Raw genomic sequence first — 11,156 nt, forward strand, 5'->3', positions numbered from 1 at the left:
ACTGCCTGTGGGCTGAGATCAGGTGCAACAAGATTTAACTCAGCAGAAAACACTCAATTCTATTCCTACGCATTCAATTAACCCGTCCCTGTGTTTTTTTTTTTTTTACTTTTCTCTGCTTACCCTGCAGACTCATTTATCTCTGAGTGTTCCCATCACTCTGAGATGGTGTATCATGTCAATGTCATTTTTATTTCAAGTAATTTCTTTTCTCAGAGTTAGACTGACTCTTGTACATGAGATGGTATTTATGTAGCACTTAGCCTAAATATAAATATTTTATCAATCAATCAATCAAATTTTATTTGTATAGCACATTTCAGCAGCAAGGCATTTCAAAGTGCTTTACATAATTAAAATAAAAACAGAGAAAGAGAGAGATTTTAAGAAAAAGAAACAGTGAGAAAGAGAAATAAAAAGAAATTAAAGTAAAGATAAAGAGATTTAATAAAAAATAAAATAAAATAAAAATTAAAAACATTATCCACATGAGGACTTGCCCTTGTGGGGTCTCCTCCAAAATAAGAGGCTCTACAAGCCTTTCCTTCTGTAGGACTTTAGTCAAACCGCCATTTGACAAGGACTCAAACCTTTAAAACTTCTTTACATAAAGAGATAAAAAACAAAGAGAAAAAGTAAAGATAAAAACATTAAAAACATCAAAAACATCAAAGACATCAAAACCCACACTCTAATCCTAATTTAGCCATAGCAACTCTAAACAGGTGGGTTTTAAGTTGAGATTTAAAGGCGCCCAGTGTTTCAGCTGTTTTACAGTTTTCTGGAAGTTTGTTCCAAATTTGTGGTGCATAGAAACTGAATGTTGCTTCTCCTCGTTTGGTTCTGGTTCTGGGGATGCAGAGCAGACCAGAACCAGAAGATCTGAGGGGTCTAGACGGTTGGTACAACAATAACAGATCTTTAAGGTATTGTGGTGCTAAACCGTTCAGCGATTTATAAACTAACAGTATTTTAAAGTCTGTTCTTTGAGCTACAGGGAGCCAGTGTAGGGACTTTAAAACTGGTGTTATGTGCTCTATCTTCCTGGTTTTAGTGAGAACACGAGCAGCAGCGTTCTGGATCAGTGGCAAAATAATTGCTCCTAAATATGTGACAGAAAGACCCATTCATACATTATGTTTTTTTTTTTTTCTGTTCAGCGCTGCTGCCCACTGAGGGAAGCTAAGGTTCTTTATTGATAAGATTTGATGAGATTGGATGTAAATAAAATGATTTTGAAAATGACTGTTTTCCACAAACTGCAGGTTGGAGCTTCAGCATGGGGTCAGCATACCAGTTTCACAGCTGGAGGGTTTTTGTCGTCGTTTGCGCCCTGCCGTGTGTGTGCGCTGTGGTGGCTCTTACCTTCATGCCGGAGAGCCCCAGATACTACCTTGAGGTAATGAGCCCTTTCTGAATAACTAGAAACCTATTATTGCTCAGCTGCGTGTGCTTTGTTAGTCATTTCTACAAAAAAAAAAAAAAAAATGTTGTCCACAACTGTTTAAGAGTACGGATTTTTACAAATTCATGGATTTGATCAGTCTAAAACGGTGTGAGTCATGCACAACTGGCCTCCTGCATGTTTGGAAAACAAAAGCATCGAGATCTCTAACAGCTGGCTGTTCTGCTGGCGGATCGTCATCCTCTGTCGTGAATCACCGCCGACATATCAAAGGACCGACTTCGCGCACAGTAATTGCTGACGTGAAGTTGTTGCTGGAAGACGCGTCCGGTGAATGTGTCTCGTCTTCGCCGTCACCCGTTTCTCTCTCCTTCCTGACAGGTTGGGAAGCACGACGAGGGCTGGATGATCCTCAAGCAGATCCACGACACCAACATGAGAGCACGTGGGCAGCCGGAGAAAGTCTTCACTGTGAGTGTTTGCGACGGACGTTTCGCAGTCTCGGCTGGGTTTTTCCTATGCTTAAGGAAGCAAAGAGGCTTATTTTCTGCCACCACAGGGACAGGTTTGGATTCTTTCACTAGGCAGGATCATGTCTGAATTACGACGGGGTCTAAGAGCCGTTTCTTGTCATTCAGACTTATTTGCTGCTTGGGCTGCACTTTGGGAAAGCTGCTTAGTCAAGACAAGTTTCTTGAATTAATTCTGCACTGCAAATGCATAATTTTGACTTCACTGATATTTCACATTGAGTCACATGGAAAGAGGAAACCATGCTACATAATAAGCTCACAAATTGTCTAATTCGGTACAATAGTGCTATCCGGCGCTCTGCTGTCTAATTAGTACATTAGAAATTGGGAGAAATGTAAAATGCTTCACAAAAAAACAATTTGCAACCATATAATATGATCTATTTGTTGGGGTTTTCTGGGATAAACTAAAAAGGCGTGCATAACTATGGAAGTAGGATAATTTAAATGGGTGGTGTTGAGTTGGCTTTACCCCCCTTTACTCCCAAAACCCAAAATAAAACCCAGTTCAACCAATTCAGATTCAAATTTCACTACATGTTAACTTTTAGACGCCTTAATGGCACCACATTATTTATCTGATCTGCTTCACTCTCACAATCCAGCCAGCACACTTGGATCAACTCTTGCTTTCAGTGGCCCCCACTCAACAAGGCTAATCAGCAGATGTTGCAAAACTTTTTCTATGGTGGACTTTGAAAATCAGAGCTTCGCAAACTGCAGATCAATTTAAGTCTGCTAGAACAACATTCATTTTCAGTGGCTTTTAACTTGAGTTAAGCAGTTGTGTGTGTGGTTATACTGCAACTTTTATTGATTATTCAGATATTTCTTTTTGCTTAGTAGTTCAACATTTATTTTAAGCACATTAGTCAACATTTGTATTTATTTATTTTTGTATTTATTTATTGATTTAACGTTATAGTATCGGACCACATTGAAATAGTTGTTCTTGTAATACTTTAATGTCTAATTGCTGTGCACCAATTATTGAAATATATTCTAAGACATTCATGCACGTGAAAAATATAAAAACACAAACCTGAACTTAACTATTGTACTGTGAATATTTATGCTACTTTGTTTTATTACTAATTCAACAGGTAAACAGGATAAAAATCCCTAGACAACTGGATGAGTTGGTTGAAATGGAATCAGGAACTGGAAACCCGGTTTCCAAATTTTTCTTCAGGATTAAAGCTGAAATACATGGGGTAAATATATTTGCTGTTCACCCTCCTCTACTCTATTGGCGTTATCACAATATGAATGTGAAATATAATCTGATTTTTTTCTCTCTCTTTTGTTTTTAGATCTATCTAAACCTCATGAAGTGCTTCAAGTATCCTATGCAGGAAAACACGATGCGACTGGCCATAGTGTGGTTCACGCTGTCCTTCGGGTGAGATGTTCTCCTGATCCAATCTTTGGTATAGATAAAAAAAAAGGGGGGGGTTTCTTTTTGGTCAGATAATAGCTTCAGGACCACATCACAGTTCTGTCATCTTGATCTCTCTGCTGTTCAAACGTTGGGCAGTCCAGACATGAATCAAACCCCGTGTGTCGATAAGGATCCACTGGAGAGGCGGAAAGACGTACAAATAAAAACCATGAAATCACTTTTTGAAAAATGGTGTCCACTGGTCTTCCACTACCTGTTTGTTTTTTATCAGACCATAGCTTAACCCCAACAATATTTGGTTTTACCTGCTATTTGATGTGGAGCAAGACTATTGTCTTTTATCTTTGCAGGTATTATGGTCTGTCTGTTTGGTTCCCTGATGTCATCAAGCACCTTCAGGCGGATGAATATGCTTCCAAAGTGCAGATCCACATTAACGAACGCATTGAAGGCTTCACCTTCAACTTCACCCTGGAGAACCAGATACACAGAAATGGGACATTTATTCACGACCAGTAAGACGTCTGCTCAACTACATGAGTAGTAGATGCAATATCTTTAAGAAGTATCTATATTTAAGTATAACCATACTGTATGTCGACTGTAAATTTAATTATATGTTAACCGCTGTACCAACGCCGATTAATTTATTCAGGATATAATGGTTCTCATTTAGGTTCGTCAACATGAAGCTGAAATCCGTCACCTTTATTGACTCCACGTTTCGTTACTGCACCTTTGACGATGTGACGTCGGTGGGTTCCTTGTTCAAGAACTGTACGTTTATTGACACTTTCTTCTTCAACACAGGTGAGAACTTTCCTTTAATCATAAAATGCTGTAGAGGTCGTGTCAAAATAAGATAAAACTTCGCGTTACATGCACCTCATGTCATAAAACTCATGACTGACACGACCACATTTCTAAAAAAAAAAAGTCTATCCTGATTTAAGAAGTTGCATCTTTCAGGAAACATTGTGCATGTCTCGATAAAACAAGTCCAAAATGTTTTCTTTTCCATGCGTCGCAGAAACATTGGTTCTTCAAAAAGGCTTTGCTGGAATCAAATTCAGATGAGGACTCAGTTTTTAACACAGAAACATGTTTGATTTGCTTCATCTGCAATATTCCTGCTAATGATAAGAAAAGTGCACTAAAATTAGGATTTGCACAAAAATGAGTTTCGTGTTTTATCGTCATTGCTGGTCAGATTACTAAGAATCCTTAAGATTTGCTTTGCTTCGTTCTTTCTGCAGATATTGATGAATCCAAGCTGGTCGAGGGCACAGAGGTGATTAACAGCACTTTCACCCACAACAAGACTGGGTGCCAGATGACATTTGTTGATGACTACAGTGCCTACTGGGTTTACTTCATCAACTTTCTGGGAACACTGGCTGTTCTTCCTGGCAACATTGTGTCTGCTCTTCTGATGGACAAAATCGGGCGTTTGTCCATGTTAGGTACGGTAACGGGTTGAATGTGTCCCTGATTAGCCTTTTTTTTTTTTAGCACAGTTGAAACCCGATATTTACATACACTAATAATAAGGCAAAAAAAATGTTTTCACTCTGGTGTAAATCAGCCCAAATTTTTCTATGGTACTAAAATCGAATCTTTGTGATGTCCATGCCAAATTACAGTCTTTGATGTCCTTAGGTCACTTTGTAACTAATTCAGTTTTCCCGTTTGGAAAAAAGATTATTTTTCCAAACAGAAAAATTGTCTGTTTGCCCAAAGTTGAACCCTCTGGATGATGTCTTGGCTGTTTTTATTTTTTTTTGTTTTTTTTTCAGATCTTGCTCTTTCCATGATGCTGCAAACACTGAACTTTACAGCTATATTATTTTCAAGCTTGCAAGCTACGTCTTTTTTTTTTTTTTTTTTTAATTAATGGCTTGTAGTTTCAAAAAACTAAGTTTCATCAGAAAATTGAAGGTATTTGTCCCTGAGTGCATTTGCTTATTATACTTTGGCTTTTCATCTCATTTTTGGAGTAATGATGTCTTTCTCTTGGAGTGGCCTTTTTTTCTGGATCATTAACTTATAATACCAATGGGTCTAAAACAGGATAAGTTAATTTGATTTAATCACATATATCTCTGATCTAACTTGTTCTTATCTTTAGATATTGACAGTTAAATACTAAACTGGCTGAGATGAAATAAAGTGCTTTTATCTGGTCACTTCCATCAGGTGGCTCCATGATCCTGTCTGGTATCAGCTGTTTCTTCTTGTGGTTTGGCACCAGTGAGTCCATGATGATTTTCATGTTGTGCCTTTACAACGGTCTGAGCATTTCGGCCTGGAACTCCCTGGATGTGGTCACTACGGAGTCTTTCCCCACTGTCAGAAGGTGAGGAGGACAGGCAGATTAATCAAAGATGTCTTTTTGATCGACTGACATTAATGATTTTCTTTTTTTTACCTTTGTTTCCATTAACTCTCATTTTGTTCCTGACGTTTCTCCCTGCAGAGGAACAGGCTTCGGTTTCTGTAACGCCTTGTGCAAGCTTGCTGCTGTGCTGGGGAACCTGATCTTTGGCTCACTTGTTGGCATCACCAAGGCCGTCCCCATCCTCATGGCCTCGTCGGTGCTCGTTGGAGGGGGGCTGGTGGGGCTGCGGCTGCCCGACACTCGGTCAAATGTCCTTATGTAACTCCATCAACTTGGATGAGTCCTGTGAGTTCTCAAGAAGGCCAAAAGAGCTTTCCATAGGGAGTGCAAGTGGCTTGGTTTGCCCTGAGTGTGTTAATTTTAAGAAAAAATTTGGATTTTTTTCCACATACTGTCATATTATAACAAACTTTATTTTACTAATTGGAACTTACGTGACAGACTAACACAAAGAGAAAATCTGAAAATTGTGGTCTTCGTGATGATGTTTGTTTGCTAATGTTCTTAAAGGGCAAAACAGAGCAGGTGCATTTATATGGAGATTAATTTACACACAGGTGGACTTTATTTAGCAGTGTCTGCAGTCAGCTGATTGCTCTGGATTGTATTAACGAGGATCAACGAAAAGGAACTCTGTACTTCTCAGAATTTTTGAAAATTTAGAAAAATCATCCATAATTTAGTCTTTTATTTTGACTATATTCTACTTTGTGTTGGTCTATCACAAACAAAACAAAAAACAAACAAGCATTGACGTTTGTAAGGCAGAGTGAGTGGAAATGAAGCACCATGTTGTAATGTTTGGTTCTAGGTAGGAGCAAAGTGCAGATAACAGGAGGCAGCAGGTGGAGTGCAGAAGCTTTATTGCTAAATCCAAAGAAGACTTCCAGCGAGGCACGAGAAGCCGGCAGGGAGCCGACCAGAGAGCTTGCGAAAGGAATCGCAGAATATCGCAGAGTGCAACAAAAGGATCCAGTGGAGACCCGATATGTACTGAGGAAGGAGTGCAGAATAATATGACCACCAGAAGAGGTAGTCATGAGTGGGGAAGAGAGGAAAATTAGGAGAAATGAGCTGAGGTGAGAGACAAGTCAAGGGAAGGAGGAGCATAAGTAAGGGAGAAAATCTAACTAAATGAGAAACAAAGCTGTTTTCAAAATTAACAACAGCAACAAAAGGAAAACTGATCTAATACTCAAATAATAATAATAAACCAAGATGTAAAACACACAGAATAAGGAAGACCAGATCTAAGTAACTATTAATGATTAAAACTGAAAACACAAATGAAGCTAAAAGTCCAAATAGCTACACATCATTACAACATAAAGCAGTAAAAAATGCTTTACTAAACAAAAAGAAAAAAAAAAAAAACCTCCCTGGTAAAATAGAGCTTAATTTGTCAAGCACAGAGAAGAAACAACTATTAAAATGCAGATTTAAATCCAAATTAATTTGAATTCAAGTTTAATTTTGAATGATCAAGAAAATAGTTCATGAGTCAGATTTTTGAGTTGAAAGCTGCATTATTAAAATGTTTTTTTTTTTTTTTTTTGGTCATGATTTGAAAGAAGTGACACTTGCTGGACGTCTCAGGTTTTTAGAAAGTCTATTCCAGACACAAGGAGAAACAAAATGCATCCCCTACGTCAAGTCCTGGAAAAGTTGGCAGTCGTAACGTGACAAAATTTGAAAATGTCCACGGTTTTTTTTTTTATACTTTAGCAATCTGCTGTACTTCTGCTAAATCCACTCACTAGTAAATCACATCTTCACAAACCCAGATGTTAACCTGCTCCATAAGACTGAGCAGGTTAACATCTGCTCAGTTTTTTTTTTTTTTTTTTTTTTTGACTGATTGCATCCTCCAGCTCCAGTCACAACCTTACATAGAGACACCTTATGACGGAAGCTTGAGGCTTTTAATATTGATACAGTCTTATTAAGACGGGCCAGATGGGGAGAAAAGTGAAAAACAAGCTGTAATGAGCACAACCAAGCTGTTGTGCGACAGCGTGGGAGCTCCTGATCAGACAGAGAGGACTCATTGACACCTGGCTCACCTGCAGGACTCGCACTCTGAGCAACGAACATTTGTTGCAGAAAGTTGCTAGATACGTAAATAGTGTGAGATGAGTAAACTTCTGACATATTGACACACTTTTATTAATCTCTAAACCTGCACCACTTAATTTTTTTTTGAGTATTTTGCTCAGACTAGACCAACGTTTGAGAGTAGATCATTTATTCAGGGAACCAAGCCATTTGCATAATCTCAACCTTGAATTGAAAAGGCCATAGTATAGATTATATTTTCTTGTACCGTTAAATGTATGTGATGTTAAATATGAGGATGACACCTTTGTTACCCGGTGTGTGACTGTGAAAGCTGAAAAGGTAGTAGTTTTACTCCAGATATAGATATTTGCCATTCTGTTTCAGAATTTGTTTTCTGATGTAAGTTTTGTGTTGAATCCTGTCTCTGTGACTGTTCCTGCCATTTTCTTAAAAAATAAAATAAAATAAATTATAAATACTGAATGGCCTTTTTTAGGATGTGCCTCTCCTTGACAGGATCAGTCTGCCCATAGTCTTGCACTTTCCAAAGGTTATAGGAAAATGAGAGAAATAAACCTGAGTGTAAATGGACATACTGAAATTAATGGTTTATTTATTTATTTATTTAGTCCCACTCTGTCTTGGATTATTCAATTTCCAGTGATTTGCCAAAGTGTTTGTACTCTGTGATAGACCAATGGCAAGAATTGCATAATTTCGAAGTAGATAGAAATTAACAAATGACTTCCTTTAGTTTGTTTTAAAAAAATTCGAAAAGTGTGACTTTCATGTATATTTAGCCATCTGGATCAATACTTTATAACTTGCCAATCTTTATTGACACGGCTCTTCCAGCTTTAGCTCCATCCATTCTCCCATCAACTCTTACTGGCTTTTATATCCCTGCTGAGGAAAAACCTCCCCAAACAATGACGCTACCACCACTATTTTTACTGTGGGCGTCGTTTACTCAAACTGTACATTTTTTGTTACCCTTAGTATTTTACCTGTAGGTCAAAAGGCTACATTATCATTTAGCTCTGGTTTGTTTCTCCCCTGGTGCATTTATTTTTATTTTTTTGTACACAATTCCTCCTCTGCCAGACGGTCTTGGTACGGTTCCAAGACTGTACCAAGACGGTCTTGGTTTGTGAATGTGACCTGACCCCAAGTCGACACAGCTGCCACCTAGGCATTTACTACAAGCCTGAGCAAAATGCCAGTCTGCTGCATGAGTTTTTCTTAGAGCATAGACCCCCATTCAACTTTAGGGTGTATTCTTAAAGTACATTTGAGAATAGGTATAAACAGACTCAACATTTTTGCCTTGTTTGTACTGCCAATTTTTGTTTTGCTTTGCTTGGATTTTGTGAAAAAAAGAAACTAAACCACAAAATAATTACAAATAAAGTCGATGAATTTGAACTAGAAATATTTGAATTACAGGTGAGAAAACACCCTAAATTACACACACAGCTTGACTAATTTCAAATTGCCAAATTCAGGTAATTTCTTAAGGGCGTGGGTTTTACTGTGATTTATTGGTACCAGAGTAAAGAGGGCTGAATACACATGTATGGCACACTTCAAAATATTTTTTGTAAAAACGTTGTAAAAACTCTCATGCTGATTTCTCCTCCTCTTCAGTTATTCAAGATTTTATGTTGGTTTATCACATAAAATCCCAATACAATCCAATGAGGTTTGTGTTTTTGATGTAACAAAATGTAAAAATATTGCAAGGATGAATATTTTCACAAGGTACTGTGTGTGCTATGTGAATGTTTGCACTTTCAAAACAAAAGTTGTTCATTTGAAGTAGATCATTGTGACAGTTTCCTATAATGTGCTTCTAAAAAAGTGACACACTTGTGAGACTCACTGTGTTGCAATATTTTGTTCTGTTTCCTCAATACTGAGACCCCCAATACACTGTTGAAGAGAAAATATGAGAAGAGGTAACACATTGAAAAGGAATAAAACTATGTTAACGTCATGTTGCTATTTCCATAGTTACATAACTCCAAAATTGTATTTTCTCACATATTGTTTCTCCTTTTGTTTGAATGGGTAAACTGAGATTCTCATTCTTTCATTCTTGTTTGTTTAGTTTGTGCCTGTGATCTCTGTTTTCTGTATTTCTCTATTTCCCCACATTTCTTTGTCTTTGTGGTATGTCGACTGTAGTTGTATGTAGGATACCCTTCACTGAAGCCTTCTTACATAGGGCCACTTAAAAAACAAAGAACCCCCTCTAGGCCCCACTATTGTTTGTGTAAGCTTCACATTTATCTCTATTTTGCAAAATGGGTTGGAAAATATATACTGAAGTATTGCGCTGTTGCTCAGCCAATCCTGGTTTAACTATTCTTGAACCAAGAGCATTGCAGTCAACAAACATATAAATACAATGCAATCATTAATACCCAGCACTGCTGACTGCTATCTGTAGCATAAGTGTGAGACAGAGTGATCTGCCTGGTTGTGGATATATTAAAGGCTCAGTGCCAGATCAGGCTGTTACCTGTCAGGACTGAAGGATTTGGTATAAAAGCTACATGTACTGTATTTGTGTGTGTGCGTGTGTGAGTGTGTGTGTACATGGATGACTGTATTCTAAAAAAGACAGAAACTGAGCAAACTGTGTGTGTGTTTGTGTGTGTGTGTGTGTGTCTATATGGATGAATGAATGTAAATATTCTGTACATATCAAAGCTAATATATGTGAATTTCTGAGTTAAATGTGTGCAAGCTTCCTCAGAATCATTTGTCTCCTGGTGATAGTCCCTTTATTGTCATGTATCTCTGTTGTACATCTATGTGTGTGTGCGTGTGTGTGTGTCTTTGCCTTTCACCTGCTATTGCTCTGTGTGTGCGTGAGCAAACTTGCATGTTTGTAGGACCAGCTCCAGGGTTCATTTCTTTTTACCTTTGTGTTGTTGCTGTAAATTTTCCTGGCAGAAAGTGATGGCAACATTTTGAGTTTGCTGAGGAAAAAATTGAATTTTTTTTTTTTTTTAGTTTTTTATTCTTTTTTTTTTTTTTTTTTTTGAAGGTAGTCAAACGTATGTGGAGAATAAAGCCGTCAATAATATTGCAAAGGCAGCCAGAGGATGACTGAGATGTGTGTTCAGGTGTTGAAAAGTGTAAAAAAAAAGAAAAGAAATGTGAATAAAGATTTGCCAAATGACTCGCTGTGTACGATATGAGACACTGGAAAGACAGAGGCTGCTGTCTGGGCTGCTTTTGAACATATGCAGTATAATAAAAGTTATGTTCTCTTCCAAACCATGTTGTGCTTTCATTTTACTACCTTAACTTGGTAAATCGTATGACGACATAATATTTGTTTTGATATTT

General features: G+C 37.6%; 1 protein-coding gene across 1 annotated transcript in view; it reads left to right on the plus strand.

The window, feature by feature from the left end:
• sv2ca (synaptic vesicle glycoprotein 2Ca) overlaps window positions 1–10,194 on the plus strand; it is a 35,211-nt gene extending 25,017 nt beyond the window's left edge. Inside the window, exons 5-13 of the mRNA XM_015042182.1 lie at window positions 1,266–1,399; window positions 1,787–1,876; window positions 3,042–3,152; window positions 3,252–3,340; window positions 3,691–3,855; window positions 4,017–4,150; window positions 4,597–4,803; window positions 5,537–5,696; window positions 5,817–10,194. Coding sequence (XP_014897668.1) covers window positions 1,266–1,399; window positions 1,787–1,876; window positions 3,042–3,152; window positions 3,252–3,340; window positions 3,691–3,855; window positions 4,017–4,150; window positions 4,597–4,803; window positions 5,537–5,696; window positions 5,817–6,000 — 1,274 coding nt within the window. The 3' untranslated portion in view covers window positions 6,001–10,194. The remainder of the gene's footprint in view (window positions 1–1,265; window positions 1,400–1,786; window positions 1,877–3,041; window positions 3,153–3,251; window positions 3,341–3,690; window positions 3,856–4,016; window positions 4,151–4,596; window positions 4,804–5,536; window positions 5,697–5,816) is intronic.
• Window positions 10,195–11,156: the final 962 nt, after the last annotated feature.

This window comes from Poecilia latipinna, unplaced genomic scaffold (assembly GCF_001443285.1).
Source record: "Poecilia latipinna isolate Pla-1442-1.1 unplaced genomic scaffold, P_latipinna-1.0 Scaffold580, whole genome shotgun sequence".
Classification (NCBI taxonomy): Eukaryota; Metazoa; Chordata; class Actinopteri; order Cyprinodontiformes; family Poeciliidae; genus Poecilia; species Poecilia latipinna.